The sequence below is a fragment of the Pipra filicauda genome, unplaced genomic scaffold (assembly GCF_003945595.2).
Source record: "Pipra filicauda isolate LSUMZ 115617 unplaced genomic scaffold, ASM394559v2 scaffold42_size3861933_pilon, whole genome shotgun sequence".
In the NCBI taxonomy this organism is placed as follows: domain Eukaryota; kingdom Metazoa; phylum Chordata; class Aves; order Passeriformes; family Pipridae; genus Pipra; species Pipra filicauda.
This window is the reverse complement of record NW_024104565.1, coordinates 1395710-1415452: the sequence shown is the minus strand read 5'-3', so window position 1 is coordinate 1415452 and position 19743 is coordinate 1395710. Positions and strand designations below refer to the sequence as shown.

The 19743-nt window shown below is 37.2% G+C and overlaps 1 protein-coding gene across 3 annotated transcripts in view; it reads left to right on the top strand.

The window, feature by feature from the left end:
- Positions 1-19743, top strand: part of MTHFD1L (methylenetetrahydrofolate dehydrogenase (NADP+ dependent) 1 like) — a 148684-nt gene that overhangs the window by 36019 nt on the left and 92922 nt on the right. For all 3 annotated transcript variants that reach the window (XM_039385704.1, XM_027733873.2, XM_039385705.1), the window contains 6 exons: positions 191-298; positions 1178-1252; positions 2645-2747; positions 6922-6998; positions 11245-11385; positions 18003-18071. In XM_039385704.1, coding sequence (XP_039241638.1) covers positions 191-298; positions 1178-1252; positions 2645-2747; positions 6922-6998; positions 11245-11385; positions 18003-18071 — 573 coding nt within the window. The remainder of the gene's footprint in view (positions 1-190; positions 299-1177; positions 1253-2644; positions 2748-6921; positions 6999-11244; positions 11386-18002; positions 18072-19743) is intronic.

The following is a 19743-nucleotide window of genomic DNA, read 5'->3' as shown; positions in this document are numbered from 1 at the left end:
ACATACTCAGGTGGGAACAAGTCCTTCATATGGCTCAGTGTGTTTTCAGCCTGGAAATATGTAATCTACACAAACAGGTGACTAATCAGGGCTGCAGCCTCAAGCAGATTGCTGCTGCTAATTTGTCTGAGATTCATAAATTAAATTAAATGTTTTCTTATAAAAAGATCTTGTTACTTTCACCTTCTAGTTCAATCTTCATTTGACCGGAGACATTCATGCTATAACTGCTGCAAATAATTTGCTGGCTGCTGCTATTGATGCTAGGATCTTGCATGAAAACACTCAGTCTGATAAGGTGAGAATTATTTTCTCGTATCCACATGACATCTTTTCTTCTTGGTTTTTCAATAAACTGCATTTCAAAGCAAAACAACTTGTTTATATTTTTATATTTTCACCATATGAACAGGAACTATTGCTGAAGCCATTCTATATTCTGCTGTGAAATTTTCCTTACAGAATACATTTTTCTGGTAAATGGCTATCATAAGGTAGTCTTTAAGATAAGGATCTTATGCCCAGAATACTGACAACTATTTCAGACTGTACTAAATATTGTTATTAAGGATGTGTTCCCTATATATAATATTATACTTTTCAATAATTTGTAAACTCCACTTAAAATTACAATTTACTCTTCTGATGTGTAGTTGGATATGATGTACCTTAAGAAGAAGGAGATGTGGGGAAAAATAAACTTTCCCTCTGCTAAACCTATTGTGACCTTAACACAAATGCTAACTTGAGTCTTCAAAGGGAAGGGAGAAAGAAAGGAAGGAGCCTCTTCTTTCTGGCTGCAGTGTTAAAACTGAGCAGGGTTGTCATATTCCCTTTACTTGGTACAACACAAGTGTGCACTTTGACCAGTTTGCAAATGTTGGTTATAGTTTGAATAATTTGGGCCTTGGCCAAGTTTTGAGAGGTTTCCAATTTCAAAAATTTTTTTTTTTTTTTTGGTAAAACATAGAAACTTAGTAATTTTTGGTAATTGGATTTTAGACATAGAGATTGCTCAGAAGCCTTCCACTTTATCAGAATTGATTTTTAAATGGCTAACCAGAACTCCACAACTTACGTGGTTGGAAAATTCTTAATGAAATTAGGTGGAATAAATTTGAAAAGAATTAGCTTTTTATAATTTTTCTTTCATTAACTTCTTGTGTGTTTTTTCTAGTCTTTGTATAATAGGCTGGTTCCAGTAGTTAATGGCGTGAGAGGATTTTCTGCTATTCAGCTTGCCCGTCTGAGAGTAAGTTGTTAATACAGTCTCTCCTCAATTATAATTATATGTATATATATAAAATTATATATATTCTCTCTTCATAAAATGGATTCTCTTACACAACTTGTTTAAAATTATTTGATGTATGGGGCTGAGTTTATATCAACCCTCATGAATTTATCAAGTCCAGACTTTTTTCTGAAAGCAACATCCTTGGAGTAATAGGATCTGGGGCTGATATTATTTTCATAACTAACATTTTTGCTATTCTCTTCTCCTGAAGTAAACCAGTAATGTTTTTAAATGCTGTATCTTTTCTGATGAAATATTAAAGTTAGAGGTTTTAAAATACTTTTCCTATTATGGTAGAGTCACGTTTGAAAGCTCACATTCTTTGGTTTTGCAATATTTTCTGGTTTTAAAATTTATTATAGCATATACTTCTGGGGTTTTATTGTTGTCATTTTGGCAGTGTACTTTGTTCAAGGGGTAGAAGTACATTTGTACATATAGTATATTTTTGCTTCCCATGTTGCTTCCTAAATGCCTCCAGAAGAGCTTCCTGTGCAATTCCTGTATGAATAACATATCTGGATTTGAGAATGCCATTCTGATAAATACCTAGAGAGCAAAACAGTCCACTAGCTTAGGAGAAAGAGAATTTGAACCCCTTGAATATGACCCTTAAGGACAGCTTCAGTCTTCTGTGTCCAATTTCATGTTTGTTGTTGGCTTATGAGTCCTGACTGGTGTTGTTTCAGAGTCACTGGATGGCAATGGACAGCTGCCACGTGCACACGTGGTATTGGGGTGTGGAAAGGGGGATAGAGGTAGTACCAGCTTCTGTTTTGGGAAGGGAGGAAAAGAAAGTTCTCATAACATTGTAAGCTTTTGTGCTGCTCAACTGAATGTCAGTAAACTAAACTGTGGATGATGCCTGCTTGACTCTAAAGCAGAATGCCTCTCACAGATTGTTCTATCAGAATTTTGGAGTGTTTTCGTTTTGTCCTCATTTACACTGTTACAGGTAACAAGTTAGGGAAGGAGGGGAAGTGTTTCTGTTACTCATGACATACTAGTTATCTCTGCATTTGAAATGGATTTCTCTCTTCATATAAGATGCAACTAAGTAAAAAATAGTTTGGCTTTATAACATTCAAATACATGCATCATAATTTCCAATATAACTGACTTATTTTGCTGTGAATGATTCTTAGTATAATGATTCCTTATATCTAAAAAAAAAGTCCATTGTAAAAATAAAAAATCTTTATGGGATGGGATTACATTTTTTTGAAAGAGGATTATTAAGATTGAAACTCCTCACTTACATGTGTGGGGTTGATAAGCCAGAGGAGCTATACCATTTGAAGCAAATAAGGCATTTCACTGTACTTCTTTAATTTGTTTTGTGTGTAGAAGCTGGGAATAAACAAGACTGATCCCGAGACTTTAACAGAAGAGGAGATCAGCAAATTTGCACGCCTTGATATTGACCCATCTACCATAACATGGCAACGAGGTATGTAGTCAGAAAGCCTCACTTCAATTTGGATTTAATAACTTATTTCTTATTTTGCTTAATGTTACCTGAATCAGAGTTGTTTCTGCTCTCTGACTGTAAGAATAACCAATTTGCAAGTGTGAAATGTAGGTGCATAACAAATGTTAGTGTAGCGTATTGCTCTAAACTTGGCCAAATATCTGCAGTAACTCAAGAGACTTTGCTAAAATTATGAAATACAGGTTTCTTTAAAAGTTTAAATGCATCCCTGGTCTCTCTCACATTAGGTAATACGTCTTCAAACATATGGAAGTGTCTTTTCTGTGCATTTTACAAATCTTAGCCATTCTTTTCATAACTGTATCTATTATGGTTTTAGATTATTTGTAGTTACTCTTCTTGATTTTGGTCCCTCATCCTCTCCAGCTCGACAGCCTGGGTAGCTCAAGAGACTAAATAGGCTTAAGGGATTAGATTATGTGTTTTTCTTATTTTTGAAGTGTCTTGAGTTGTTTGCTTCATTAGGAAGAAGAGCTAAAAATGTGGTAAAGTTGCCAAACAAATTGATATCCACCCTTAGGCAACTCCCTCTGCTTTTTCCAGTTTTAGTGCTGGGTCAAATTTCAGTGTTTACCTCAACTTCTGTATCTGTCTTTTTCTTTTTTGAGGAAGTAAATGATGCATAAAGTTCTGAGCTAAATACCACTGAATTTTATTTTCCTTCTTAGTTCTCAAACACTGAAGTTATTAGTTCAAAAATTGTTGTTAAACGGAATGTATTGTGATGCTTAGAGAAAAAGGTGAATCTGTTGAGGAGTCTCGGTCATGCTTTGCTGTGCCCTTTGTGTGCATGTCGTCTCAAACTTGGGATATTTTTCTCAAAATAATTCTGAGGATGTGGCAGAAGATGTTTTTTATTAGTCACACGGTGTGTCTGGAAGAGACCTGTATTAGGGTGAAGGAGTAATATAAATATTTAATGTAATATGACTCGTTTTTATCAGCATGGGTTTGGGAGGAGGCAAAATTGCTCAACAGCTGTTAACCTCAAGTGAGTTATTTAATTCATCTCAAACAATGTTAGTGGAATTTCTATTCCACAAAACTCTATATGATGTATATACCTTAAACATTTCAGAAAAAAAATACTGGCTTTAGGAATGTTTTAGATAACTTGGAAAATGTTTTTTTTTATTTTATTTAGGACTGTTTCCACAGTCCATATGTCTGTGAAGCTTGTTACGTACCAGGGAATTTGTGGGGAAGAAGAGTAAGCTATCAGATTTTCTGAAAATTAATTTTAATCAGGACCTGTTTCCATAGAAGTGTCACAAACTTAAAGTTCATTGTCATCTTGTACTAACTTGAACACATACAACATGCTGAAAAGCAGGAAAGCTTCCCCTTACTTACCCTTCCCCTGGTATTTGGATTCTGTTTACGTTTCTAGAGAATAAAGAATTGGATACATTAAACCTAGCACTTCTTTGAAAATAAACTTTTGTGAAACATTTACTTTGGGTAAAGAAAGAGGGGAAATTTAGAGAAGGAAAAATTCCTTTTGTGGCAAAACAAGTTATTTCTTATTTTATTACTACTTAGTGCAGTTATTGGAATCTTCTTGGAGAATGAATGACCACAGTGAGAAAGTAAGTATATCCCAGTGACCAGAAGGAGTTGCAGGGGCAGTTACAATTCACGGTAAGGATGTTCAGGTTACATGATTTCACTAGGAAGGACCAGATAAAAAGCAGCCCACTGGCTGTCCAGGCTGGTGGGGAGGCTAGTTCCTGCCCTCAGCAGTACCTGGGTAGCAGGAAAGACACTTAAGTCTGCTTAAGGCTGCTTGTGAGACTGAGTTTCCTAAGAGGAGAAGGGAAAAGTTTGTGCTTGAGAGATTAGCTTGCCATATGCCTTCATGGTGGCATATGGTACCACAGCTTGGTACAAAGCTACGGCTTCCATGTCCCAGGCTCTGTCCTGTAATATCTGCCAGTATTATAGTATTTTAGAGTATGACTCTATATAAATAGAAACCAAGCTGAGTTAGCTGAATCTGTGTTGCACCATCCCTTAAATGGAATTCCTGAAGAAATTAGAGGCCTAAATACCATGTAGTGGAAAGAAGGCATGTATGGTATTTACAACTGCCCCAAGAGAAATGTCCAGGAAGGGGGGAAGTGCCTTAAACCTTGTTTTTCTTCCAGCTCACTCGCAACCCTGAACTGGGGTTGAGTAAGATTGAGATTCAAAGTCCCTCTTGTTCTTGGGTGATTATGTCATCCTTTTCTGTACAGACAAATTTGTTAATTTCTAAAAGCAGTGGAAGGAGCTGATTTGCACAGACCTTGAGTACAGAGAACTTCTCTCGAGGTTCCTTGATTCTCTGCTTATAAATGAACACAAGTCAGTCTTTTAGTAGATGTGGATTTGAATGCCAAGCTACAGGCTGAACTGTTTAAAAGTGTCTTCCCCCCTTTATTTTAGGGTTGGCGCAAATTGAAACATTTCTAGGACTACAGAGCCTGTAAGAAAAAAAGACTCTATTTTTGCATTCTGTAGGGATTGACATGCCTCCTTGTCCTATCACTACATGCCCTTGTAAAAAGTCCCTCTCCAGTTTTCTTGTAAACCCCTTTAAGTAATGGAAATCGCTACAAGGTCTCCCTGGAGCCTTCTCCAGGCTGAACAGTGTCGACTCTCTCAGCATGTCTGCATAACACAGGTGCTCCATCCTTCTGATCGTCTTCATGGCCCTCTTCTGGACTCACTCCAAAAGGTCCACCTCCTTCTAATGTAGGGGGCCCCAGAGCTGGACTCAGTGCTACAGGTAGGGTCTCACAAGGACACAGTAAAGGGGGAGAATCACATCCCTTAACCTGCTGGCTATGCTGTTTTTGATGCAGCCCAGGATACTGGGCTTTCTGGGCTGCAAATGCACATTGCTGGCTCTTATCAACCAAGTTCTTCTCCCCAGGGCTGCTCTTGATGCATTCTCCGCCCAGCCTGTACTTGTGCTTGATATTGCCCCAAACCACATGCAGGACCTTGCACTTGGTCTTGTTGAATTTCATGAGGCTTGCAAAGGCCAACCTCTCAAACCTGTCCCTCTGGATGGCATTCCTTCTCTCCATCCAGCACATCAACCACACTGCACAGCCTGGTGTCATTGGCAAATTTGCTGAGCATGCACTCCGTCTCACTCTCCATGTCGCTGTGAAGATGTTAAACAGTGCCGGTGCCAATACCGAACCCAAGAAACACTGCTCGTCACTGGTCTCCACTTGGACACTGAGCCATTGAATGCAACTTTGAATGTGACCATCCAGCCAATTCCCTATTCACTGAGTGGTCCATCTGTCAAATCCACTTCAGAGATAATGATATTATGCAGGACATCCTCCTAATGTTTCTTCCTAGGAAGCATCCTGATCAGTTCTCAGCAGATGAGAGCTCTTCGATTATTCTCAGTCCTTCCTTTTGGCTACTACAAAGGCAGGTTTGAAGTTGAGTGTTGTAAGTGCAGAATTGGAGAACTTGGCTTACGATGATTGTTAGTGAAGTTTGCAATTCCTCAAGATGATTTGGACATGCCCTTGCAACACCAAAAGTGTTTCCAGGTTAGAAATACAATTGTCTGAAATTGAAGTTGTATTAAATAGCAGATGGTTTATCTTGACAGTTGAAAAAAAAAATCTTCCTTTGAATGCAGTGCAGCTCAATGTGGAGTTAGTTACTGTGATCTGTGTGAAAGAGACTTGTCTAGAAGAAACAATCTGACAACATAATCATCCTTTAAAAGAGAAACAGACCAAGTCTAACCTACAACATGCAGTCTTAAAATCAATTCCTAACAAGTCAGTGATGAGGCACATGATTTGAAGTAGGTCTGGTGCATTGTACTGACTGAGGTTTATCTTATGTAGGTAAAATATTAAGTTATATGTTAGAATATTAAGAACCTGTTACCTCCAAATACTGTTCAAATAGATTGTACTTGAGTTGTTTCAACCTGTCATCTAATAGTATCAACTAGAAGGGAGAAAACCAAGTCAGTGCCCACATGTGAGGCTGTCTGGTTACACAGTTTGAATAGTTGAATCTTACATGTATAGCAAGAGGTATGTCTTGAAAAACCCAGGTCCCCAAGTCCTTGTTAACATGTTTTGCTTTTCCTATTCCCTTATTTCAGTGGTGGATACAAATGACAGATTCCTGCGCAAAATAACAATTGGACAGGCAAGTACAGAGAAAGGATTTGTCCGTCAGGTATGTAAAGGCAGTTACTAGATCACATTCTGAACAGACTTTGCTTTAGAGGCTGAGAAATGTTTCTGCAGTTCTTTCAGCATACTTTGAATTGCAATGTTAACATCTGTTGCTGTTCTGTAGTAATCTTGCAGTGAAACTGATTATGTCAATGAGTAACTGAGTCTGAAGTTTCAGAAACAGAAACCAATGCATATTCCTCAATGTGTTGAAAGCACTTGAAAAAATTGCATATGTTAGGGGCTTAACATTGTCCTATGACTATAAGAGCTGCCTTTATGCCCTCATAAGGTTGATTTGATTGATTTTTCTTACTTTTTAAAGTCTCTCTAAGAATATATGTAGGATACTTGTAATTTAAATTACATTTAAATTTAATGTTAAAAATAGTTTTAAAATTAGCTTTTTATTCAGAGTTTTCATTTCCCTCTCATGCATCTCAGCTTTAGAATCTAAACTGTAAGAACCTTGAGCATGTGCTTGCTTTTACTATGTGGGCTTTAAGGGATAGTTCAACAAATGAGTATGTGCATACTTTTCATTGGTGTAAAAAGCTAACCTATGTTACTGTCTAAAAACTTCTGGAAATTTATTGAAGAACTTACTGATAAATTGAAAGCCAGATTTTTCTAACACCATCTGAAGAAGTATTCTGGTGTCATGTAGATAAATCCTTTTCTGAAACAGTAAAGTTATGAGATAGCAGTGTCAGGTGGAACAAACTCATTGTGACGATATGGAGTTGCTCCTAATTCGATGAAGATCCTGTAATCTAATATTCTGGATCATGAAACTCATGAGGGTTTGACTGTTTTGATGTGAATAGCTCTTGTGGCAGAGATAAGGTTTTCACGCATTTTGGAAATCCTAGCTTTAATTTTTCTTTATCATTTCAGACCTCTTCTAGGCCTTGTGCCTAAATAGAGACCAAAACATAGTGCTATTTTTTTTTGCTCAACTCAGCAGGTAAAGCAGTCAAATTGGAGAGAACAACTTCAAAGAGGAATCGTAAAATCCTAGAGTGGTTGGGTTTGGAAGGGGCCTTAAAGATCATCTAGTTCCAACCCCTCTACCATAAGCAGGGACAACTTCCACTAGAAATGCCTACTTGTTTTGGTTTTGAACACATAGAATAGAAATTTTTCTGTCTATAGCTTACAGGAAACTCAGTATTAGCTAATACTCTTCTCTGATAATGGGCTGGGACTACAAAATATTATACTTGGTATGAGTTCCTTCAACACCTGAGGCCTTTTCATATGTTTAGATTTGTTTCAGTGACTCAATGTGATTATTAGCTTCAAGCCAGGTTTTGCCAGCCTTATTGCGCAGCATTTTACCACCATAATTGTACCGCTGAGTTAAACGTGGGCTATTTTATTAATGAGTTCTAGTTGACATAATGGCTGTCAAATGTTGCTTCTGTACTGTTTGGGCTAAAATTAATGCTTTCAATATTGATCTGTTGGACTAATGCATATCCATTCACATTTTAACATGGACTTAGGGACTCAAGAAATAGTTAACAGTTAGGCAAACTCATTTCAGAGTCTAGCTGGAGATCCAGAGAAAACAGGACTTCATAGTTAACAGATGCATTTTATAAATATTTGGGGTGATGTTCTAGCACTCCTAAAATCAATTACACCTGTGTAAAATGGCAGCGCACAGCAGGCACAAAAGTCTGAATTTTAATGAACAGGGATGCTGTGGTTTCTAAAGAGTATTACATGACTGATGCCCTTGATCCTGCAATTGAATCCATGTGGGTGGATCCTTTCATCAATAGAAAACTGACTTTACAGCTAAGGCTTCTGTCAGCACTTCATAGGTGTATAAAGGTTATTAGGGTTAAAATAGCACCTGCTACCACTGGGTTTTGTGCCTGTTTTTTCCATTAAATTTTATGTCACTCTTTGAGCATCTACCTGGGATTGTTTTTCCCCTCCTTTTGGGTTTATATAGAAACAATGATTATAAAAACTTTTAGGGGGGGTCCTCTGATAAACATTCTGATAAAGATAGACTATGTTCATACAGATTGGGCATAGATTTCTCAGGCTTATTTCTTGTCTTATATATGCTGCAATGACTTACTGAGGACATTCTCTACTTCAGAAAAGATAGTAGTATCCATGTCATCACAATGCTAACAATGTTCATTGCATATAGAACTGCTTCCAGAGAATACAGAAAATCTGCTTTGTAACTTCAGCATTTCATTTGAATCCCAAACTGAAAATTACTTTTCTTTTCTGTGGTATGTATGTCTCCCTGCCTGTGCCCAATACAGAAAAGTGATCAGGTGTCTTCAGAAGTTTTGACTAAACATGCAGGTACATATAGGTCAGCCTGAATAGGGATGCTCTGGGCTGTCAAGACAAAATCTAAAAGCGGGAACATAGGTGAAAAAAGGGCAGAAGCTCTTAAAACAAATGGATAGGAGTGGGTATATGTTGAACAATTCTGTATGTAGGTGCTTCTTAGAAACAGGCAAAGCCCTTGATTTAAACAGATTCCTCTGGTAATAGTCAGACACATGTATAGGATGCATCTGGTAGAGGTCTGACAGAAACAGTCCTGGGGCTTTTTTCTTACATAGATAGCAGTAGGATGTCAACGACTAAATTTTTGTGTAGACTTTAATTGTTAGAGATTGAAAGATTGCTAAAGAAATTGCAGTTCTTGATCCGTGCCAACATTGCTTTCCTGTCATGCAATACATTAGTGACTTTTCCTTTCTTCTCTGTTTATATTCTGACAGCATGTGACCTGAGCTTGACTAATAGTAAATTAGTACAAATACTACTAATGTATACTATAAGTTCTTAAAGAAAAATAAATACTATTGCTTATCATATAAGTACTGAAATGCTGCACAGGATGAACATATATCTACAAGAACAATAGAACTGATGCCACATATAGTTCTTGGCATTTTTTAACTTCTGTATTTGTTCACTGAGAGAAAAAAAATGGGGCAGAGTTATATCTAACATTTTCATAGGTAAAGCACAAGACCTAGAAGCGTAGACTCTAAATTTTGAGTCTATGTAGAAAAAAAATGATCAAATGTAACAAGAATGTTTTTGAAACCAGAGTAAAAAGCTTTTGGAGATCATTACAGGGGAAAAAATAATTAAAACAAAACAAAAAAAACTCTAAAATGCTTTGTTCGTGCCTGTAAAGCTCAAAACACATCTGGTGATTTTCTTTTTTTGCCACACGAAAAAAAATCCTGGTCCTTCAGGGAGCTTCTCTAAGGATAATGTGAGGCAGGGGGCTAAGCAGTCTGATAGACTGCTCCTCAAGTAAATGGAGTGTAATGGAGAACATTAATGAGGGAATATAAGATGTTTGAAGTTCACAGAGTCATACAATATCCTGAGCTGAAAGGGACCCATTGAAGTTCCGGCTCTTGGCCCTGCACAGGACAGCCCCAAGAGTCACACCATGCCCCTGAAAGGATCATCCAAATGCTTCTTGATTTCTGGAAGGCTAGGTGCTGTGACCACTTCCCTGGGGAACCTGTTCCAGTGCCCAACCACCCTCTGGGTGAAATACCTTCCTACTATCAAACCTAAACCTCCCCTGACACAGTTTCAGACCAGTCCCTCAGATCCTGTCACTGGCCACCACAGAGAAGAGATCAGTGCCTGTCCCTCCTCTTCCCCTCACAAGGAAGTTGCAGACTGCAATGAGGTCTCCCCTCAGTCTCCTCTTCTCCGGGCTGAACAGACCAAGTGACCTCAGCCGCTCCTCACACGACTTCCCCTCAAGGCCCTTCACCATCTTTGTTGCCCTCTTTCAGACACTCTCTAATAGCTTAATATCTTTCTTATACTGTGGTGTCCAAACCTGCACACAGTATTCCAGGTGAGGCCACACCAGTGCAGAGCAGAGCAGGACAATCCCCTTCCTCGACCGGCTGGCGATGCTTTGCCTGATACCCCCCAGGACACGGTTGGCCCTCCTGGCTGCCAGGGCACTGCTGACTCATATTCAACTTGCCGTTGATCAGGACTCCCAGATCCCTTTCTGTGGCACTGCTTTCCAGCATCTTATTCCCCAGTCTGTATGTACAAGTTACTCTAGTCTGAGTAATCTCAAAAGCTGTAGGTTACCATTTAGAACTTGTTTGAATTCCAGTGTGAAATTTATCTTTCCTGAATTTATTTCTGATGACCCCCTGTGAGTATTTGAGCTGATTGTGATTTGATTCTTTATTCTCCTTTCTACTTTACAGGCTCAGTTTGATATTGCTGTTGCAAGTGAAATTATGGCCATCCTGGCACTTACCACCAGCCTTCAAGATATGAGAGAGAGACTGGGGAAAATGGTGGTGGCTAATGGCAAGAAAGGAGAACCAGTTACAGTGGAGGATTTGGTATGTTCAGTGCTGTAGAGACCTGTGAATAACCTCAGATGTGTTTGTTTTGCCTCTTGAATCATTAAAAAGGCAGGTGCATGCCAAGGATTTTGCTTTTAACAGCGCAGTCAGATATCAAAGAAGGATCATCTTCTGGGCCAAAACCTGCTTGCAATGAGAACAAGATGTAGAACTCATTTCTGCAACTCTGGTAACATCTGATTCAGGAAGTCTCTGGTCTCCATAATCTACTTGGATTGTTTTCTGCAATTCTTAAGGCAAACAACTTTGGTGCTGGAGGAAGTCAAAGTGCAGACTCTTATTTGAGAGAGCTGATAATGTTTGCTACTGTACTTGCGAAGTCTGCTCAGATGTTGCAATGATAGTTACCACATTGAATGCCTATACCACTAAATCAGAATGGAAACAAGCTGTTCTTAATTCAGAGGTTGCTGATATTGCTTAGGTTAACTCTTTAGATCAATAAATTTTTGGTTTTTTTCTTCCTTACCTTCATTAGTTGCTGTTTCCTCATTTCCTACTTCAGTTTCTGAAAGAAGTCAGTATGTTTTTTCTTTAAATCACATTCTAGCCCTTGTAGCCAGGCTCTGAGTCATTGAACAGTGGCTGGAAGCTCACACGTGGTTGTGTATGGCAGGTTCTGGTGCAGCCAGAAGCTACAGTTAACATTTGCAATCAACTGTATGCCAGGAGTGGTCTTATGCCAGCCCATTGGTGGTGGCTACCTGTATTGCACAGACAATGTGTATTTTTTCCTGTTTTTACCTTTTTTGTGAACATCTGCACAAAGCTCACTGTGTTTTTAGAATGAGTAAAGCAATGAATATCTTGCCTTGTCAGCAAAGATAGCAAATCCACAACTCAGGAACACCTTCACAGCCTTAATGGATTCCATTTTAATAAGGAAATGAAAAAGTAGTATTTAACTTACCTGGATTAAAAATAAGGTTAAAAATTTCTGAGTAAAGTCATCAATAAAATTCAAAGCAAATCAACTATTCTCAGTTATGCAGGAGATGTGAAGAACTACATATAACATTCCAGCTGTTGAAGTTTTACTTTTCCTTTTTATTTGTATTACTTTGTCTTGGCCAAATTGAGGGGAGTAGGGAATCAGTTACGTTATAAGGCATATGCATAATTCAGTGTTAGAATTAAAACTGCATTTGAAATGCATGTCCTTTATCTTGACGCTGCTTTTGTATAAAGAAGTATTTAAGGTATATATGTTTAATATATTAATACTGCAAAATATTTAACATGTCTTAAACCACTTAATGCTAATCAACTTGATGAATGAAAGCAGTTGCTTTTCTGTAGAGGGAAAAGAACTTAAAAAACTTTTCACAGTGTCCCTAAAATGAAAGTAGGGCTCAGCAAAATGCCTGCTACTAATTTGGTTTTCTTTGGCCTTTTTTAAAACAAACTTCCTATGCTTAGCATCTCAATAATTTGATAGTGTTACTTGTGCTGAACATGTGTTTCTAGTTGTTCTTTAAAGCAGTGTTCTGTATTATACAACAGAAGAACTGCACAGGAAAAAAACCCCATCACAATCTGAAGGATATGTGTTATGAGCATCTGCACTATGCTGCTGCTTTCTAATTCTTCTGGAGGGTCTCCAGTACCATGCACAGGGAGGACTTGGGTGCATGTCATGATTATGCAGTGCAGAAACTCCAACTCCTTTGTTCTGCAAATAGGGAATAATAGGAACGTGATATGATTAAGGCCCTTTGGAGAACTGAATTCTATTCCTGTGATTTTTTGCATAACTTGTGTGATGCTGTGTCCATACTAACTGATTCTTACAGTACGTAAGGAGTTACACATTCCTCAGTCTAGTTTAATACTAGGGACCTAAACAGCTGAAAATTATGGAAAGAGTGAAACTTCATCAAGAACTTTGAACCAGGAGAAATTATTTCATGCTGTTTCAGGTCAAGCATCCAAAATGGGTGAATACTTTTGAGTTTGATTCTTGTGCGTGCAGGTTTCTCTTCTGAAAACAGAAAAGATTGTTGATTTCTGCAGACTTATTAATATTGGTGAAGAAGTCAGATGCTCTGGTGTTGACATTTAAAAAATGTCAAAACAGGAAATTAGTAGCGGGTTTTCTAAAATTTCTTTATCAAATGAAATACTGCTTACTTTGTACAATGGGAGAGAGCTTATGAATAACTGTACTGCAGTTACTAACTGTATTGCACTGTGAAACTGTACTGTATAAAGTTGAATCATCTGGAAACAACAGCAGGAGAAGTATAATCAAAGACTATACTGTGCCATAATTCATATTTATGAGGAAGATAAATTTCTTTTTTGTTGCGTAACATTTCATCTCCGTTGCTGATTTGTTCCCACAGGTGGTCAGTCTGTTGAAACAGCTTGCAACTAAACCTACTGTTTCTAGACTCAGTGTCTACTGTTCCCCCGCCTGTGTTGGTAGAATCCAAGGATTATATCTTGAGCAGATTTTCGTATGTGTCAAGAGGTTTGATGTGAAGCCATTCTCCCCCTGAATTTTTGTCCTCCTTTCAAGTCAGGGTCAGAGAGGAAGTAAAGCTTTATAGCTCAGAAAGGAAAGATCTCAAGACAACCGAACATAGGAAAAACAATATAAAAGGTTTTAGAATGCTCTCAATGCAAGTTCAGTAATTTTGACTTAAATTTTTGTAAAACAAAATCAAGTTTAAAAGCTTGAATCTGTTATAGTCCCTTGACATGGAACATTGTAGCCCAAAGAACTGCAATTGCATATAATTTTAAGAAATTTTAAAGGCAGCTTTGTCATGGGAAGTACCACACAACCTGAATAATGGGTCAATCCTACATGTTACTGAAAAAAATTCTGGGGTTCATGTTTTATATATCCTATACAGATTGAATTTATGCAAGTTTAAATGTTTGACAGTAGTCTTTAGTTCTTTGGAATCTATGTGGAGCAAAACCACTAAACCCTTCTCCGTGATTTGTTTCCAGATATACACACAAAGTATTTCACAAAAACACAATTTCTCTAAATTTTTACTTTATATGCAATATATTTATAATAATACAATAGTAAAACCTAAAATACACATTGGCAGATATAAACCATATGCAGAGATGGGCTAAGAGTAATAGAAAAAAAGATAAATTGAATATTTCATGATTTGAGAAGAGTCCTTCCACAAGAGTAATGGATTAAATGTCTATCCTCTGTAATGGAATATGCAGAAGTCTTTGCCAAAATGTGGTGCTCATTGTACAGTATTTTGAAGACTTAATTGCTTTTTGGCTTTTACAGTGAGGTAGAATTCTGATGGACACATGCCATATTTTTATGTGACACTAAATGAGTATATGTACCCTAGATCAGTATTTCAGCAGCTATGAAAAATATTAAATAAATATATCACTATTTTTTAAAATAAGACTTCTTAGCTTACTTTCCATGCCATACCATTAGATTTCAGTAATTACAGGACCAAAAAAACCCAGCTCCGTATTTACTTTTATAAATGAACTGTCAGCTGGAGAGATTTTATTCCCTGGTTCATCAGAAACATTGTGTACATAATTCATTGCAAATAAAAGGCGTTGCAGTTCTTCTCAGATTATGGTTTTAGGTTCAGTTCTTTACAGAACTGAAATTGCAGAAAATATTATTATTTTGTTAGACAGTATAGTTTCAAATGGAGGTAAGTTACAGATACTTCATTATTTTTCTTATAAAGAAAAGGGGTTTTCTCCAACTTTCAGTCTATGGAACTTCAGTCACAGTAGTTGCTTTCAATCACCTTCCTTGTCGTCTACTACTGGCTTTCATTTCCACTCTTGACAGACTTCAGAGACTGCCCCACTGGAAGTTTCTTTAGAAGTATTACGGTTTTTCATCTAAGTTTGCCTTTCCTGTGTCATGTGTATAATTTTTTTTGTGCTCTATGATCTTTGCTGTCCTGTGGAGCATACCTGCCCCGATGGCGGGTGGATAGATGGAAGGAGTATTATTTTCAGAAGTACTTGGGATCATTTCCAGGAGGAAACCCAGAAGAGTTGAGTGTCTGTATACATTTGATTCTGACAGTGAGTTAGTGGAAAGATAGTGATCCTTGGGCTGTCACATGCTTAATTGGTGTGTAAGTCTCTAAGCCTCTAATTCTTTTATAAAATTCTTTTATAAAAAATTCCTTTTCTGAATTGGAAATAGGAACCTGATTCCCTAAATAGCTTTGAGAATCACATCCAGGACTTGGAGTGAGCTGGAGGAATTGTTACTAGATAGTTGGAGGATTGAGGATATGAAGAAATGAAAACTATTCTCACAGTCATGTCAGATAGATAGGAAAACTTTGTTTAGCTTTTAAGGACTGCTGTTGACACCAAGCCTGTTTAAGAACCACAGATGGCAGATAGACATGAGGTGTGCCAATTGGAGTATTTGCATCTTTTTTTTTCTTTTCTTTCAGCTTCAGATATAATAAGTTGTTGTGTCCAGAATGCATATCTAATATTTCCCAAATAATGCATAGCTAATATCTCCCAAAAAGTTAAAATGCAGAGGAAGTATTTGGATTACTTCATTATTTTTGTCAGATTGGTGAAGAACTATCAGAAAGCAAAGGAGACAGGATTTGACCCCTTATTATCTAGAAGGGGCAGGAGAGGAGGTTGGGGAAGAAGTGTCCTGATTTTGTTTTATTTTTTACTTCCCCATCCCTTAAGTCTTCTTTCCAGTCACTGTGTCTCGGGTCAGCAAATAGATGTTTGCATGCTTACTTTGAGTGGTCTGGTGGCTACAGTTGGCATGAATTAACATTTGTCATTTAGGGGTGATCTTTGGCTGCTCAGGTAGTTATCCTTGCTGTCGACCAGTCGGAAAATCTGATGTAAAGTTTTCCATTTGCCTTTTTTTTTTTTCAGAAATAAGAGTATTTGGGTATATAAGCAGCATAGCACCAGGCTGCTTCTATAGAAATGATGAAACCTCACACATTCTGACAGAGTGAACATGCTTATGTTTCACTCCTAGCTTCTAAAATTAACTTATTAAGAAACAGCAATCTAGTTTTTTGCTAATTCGAAAGATGAAAAACTATATTGTTTTGCTACCAATTTCTCATATTATGTCTCTGTGGATCTATTGGGTTTTGTAGATAGTGGGAGATGCAGAGAGAGAAGAAAAATCTTCCCCTTTTCTGTCTCCTTTATAGTCCTCCAAGGAAGCACTTGCTATGTTTTAGTAGAAACCAGTTCTACTATTTAGGTTTCAATTCAATTATATCCAAGGCCAAATATTCTGCTTCATTTTCCTCTGAAGTCCATGCTCAGATGTGATGCTCAAAGAGGGGAAAATTTAATTTTATACAATACTTTACTTATATAATCACCACATACTTTTATGTCTCTTATCTGTTTGACATCAAAATTTTCACACAGACTTTGATTGTTCAAATTTTGGATTAGTTGATAGAAGCTGTGTTGAGAATTATATAGGAACTATTTTTATTGCTCTTCTTTATTTGAATATTTTTGTTCATGCCTTAATAGGCTACTCAGATAAAGTACCCATGTTTTTCAACCTTCATTTTAAACAATTTACAGCAGCTAGGATTTTTGTTTGGTTTTAATGTTTCTTTTCAATACAAAAAAATATTAAATTCATTTTTTGTGTTCTTTGGCAAGTCTGTGAGCCACTCTTTATAACATTACTGCGGTTTCTTTGAACCATGATCTAGTTCTTTCAAAACAAAACACATCATCTCAAAATCAAAGTAATTTAGGAAGAAATTTGAACATATGCTGGTGGTTTATAGACAGCACTCCACATATAGTCTGATAGTGATGTGCACACCCTATGGCCCTTTTTTTTCTTTTTTTTTTCTAAAATGGGCATTGAGTTTTAGTACAGAGGGATGTCATGACTTTTATTGATTTTAAAGTCAGTCAGTGTGAAATTTATACTTCCAACAAAATTTTTAGGGAGGAGTAAGATTTCTTGTGACCAAAATGCAGCAATTCGCTCAGCTCCTTTTGTGCTCTTATTATGACAGTCAGGCATCTCTAACTTTTAATCTTATGATGTATTCATTATCTACCCCTAGTAAACTCTGCTTTCATCCTGTGTCTGTGTATATTTGTACAAGTCTTGGAAAATATCCTTTCTGGTTGTTGGTAGCTATTGATTCATGCTATTGATTCTGTCATGGAAGACATACATATGTCATTTCTTTAGGCAGTTTTAGCAAGTTATTGCCTTCTTACTTTCTCATCTCTCAGTGGCTTTTACTTCCACTTCATCTTTTGTTACCTTGAGCGTCCTCCTGCTGGTCACTTAATAACTGTTTCTCGTCTCTCCATGAAATAGGACAAATAATTACCTGCTACCTTTTAAGTGTATTCAGAACAAAATCATTATTGTTTCTGACACATTCTGTAAATACCGTATCTTAGAAGTCTTAAGGTAATATCTAAATAAATTCTTTATGCAGCACTGTAACACTGCTTATCCTTTATAGTTTATGAGCACACTTTTTTTTTCTCTTGAACTTTGACTGTAAGCTTAAGTGTAGCTTGAAAATGTTGCACCTTAGAACTGACTTCCCTAAAATGTTCGCTCTTTTGTTTTTTAGGGAGTAACAGGTGCTTTGGCAGTTTTGATGAAAGATGCAATTAAGCCCACGCTAATGCAGACATTAGAGGTGAGTGGCTTATGATGCCTACCCTGCTCCGACTTTCAAGTTCCATATTATGCTGATCGTGCTTCTCTTCAGCAACTGTACTTAACTTTCAAGGTTCAAACCCGGGTCAGATCCATAAAGGCATTCTAGCAAATGTTCATTTGTTTATGTTAACTAGTCAACTCTATCTGCATTTATACCTTTGTGGTGGTTTTCTTCCTTTCTTTGAGACTCTGACTATAATCATAATTTCACCTAGTGTTGCAAGCAAGCTGCAGTGCACTGTTGAACTGCTTCTAAGCCTGCTGGAAGGCAAGTTGGTCTTCTGAGTCATAGACTTACTACTGTTTCCCACCTTGCTCTTCTGGGGAAGTTTACTTCTTATTTATTTCTTTTGTATGATTGTTCCCATGATGATTCCCACAGTCCAGCATTTTGTGTGGGAAGTAGATGCTTTGCTGTGGCCATTCTAGTCTGTATCACAGTTTGTACCATTCATAAACAGAGGAGAGTGCTTTTACCTGTTTATGTTTTTTCAAAAGATGGCTTCCAGCCACCTAATATTGCCATAGTGCATTCAGGAACTAAATGAAGCTTTGCTGGGCTATGACAGGAATGGTTTACACTTACCCTAGTGAGCTGTCTTCCAACAGCTTAAAGAATGCAGAATTAGTACAACCTAACTTTGTGTCTGGGCAGTCTAGTATTGCCTTTTCCATGGGAAGCTGAATGATGAGCAACATTCAAGTTTAGAGGGAGAAAAAAAAAATGAGGAAATAATAAAGCAGATTTGAAAAATGCACTTGGAGAAAAATTAGTTTGTATTTTTGAAAGTTTGACCATCAAAATTACATAGCTGGAACATTCCTGGTATGGTGAAAAGTTAAAGAATGTGGAAATACATGAGTTCAATTGCTGGTTAGCAAAAATGTCTCATTTTCTAAAACATGACAAAGTGATAACTACCTTTTTGCTTTTGTGTTTAGATGGGGTCAAATTCCTGCTTTTGGGGAAGATTTAGAAAAATAGAATTTAAGTCTGTGTTATTTTATTATAGCCATCTAATTATTTTCTCCTGCAAAGAAGATCTGTTCTTTCATGTGGCTGTATGAAGAATGTATGTGTGTGTCAGAATTCAATATAACATCCAATAGCAGAAACTGGAGGTCACGTAGGATCAAGAATGTCATGGCCAGAACTGTGTATTAAATCACCACTTGGATAACCCTGTGTGTGATAAGCGTCACTGACAATGTAGCTTTGATTCTGACTGTTTAGTCTGTGTCACTCTATTTGCACTTTGCATGTCTGTTAGAAAATAATGTGGTTTTGTTACAGTGTTCTAAAGGACAATTATGAATGTCAGAAGGGTTTCTTTTGATTGATAGGCATTTGGTTCTGGGACTTGCATACATTTATTTTTTCACTGCATTTCTTTATATTCACATTTCTATGCAATAAAATTCCTGCCTTTTATGTGGTATTCTTTTCTAGTCTAATCTATGCTATGGCTGAAACATCTGCCAACTTTCATCAAACACTATTGCTCGTTAGCAGGACCCTGACCACAGTACCCAAAGATATATTTTTCCCCAAAATTGTCTCATAAAGTTATTTTTAAAACAGCAAACTAAAGCAGCTCATAAGACTGCTTCATGCTCCGGTCCTTCAGTTTAAGTCTTAAAGATGATTT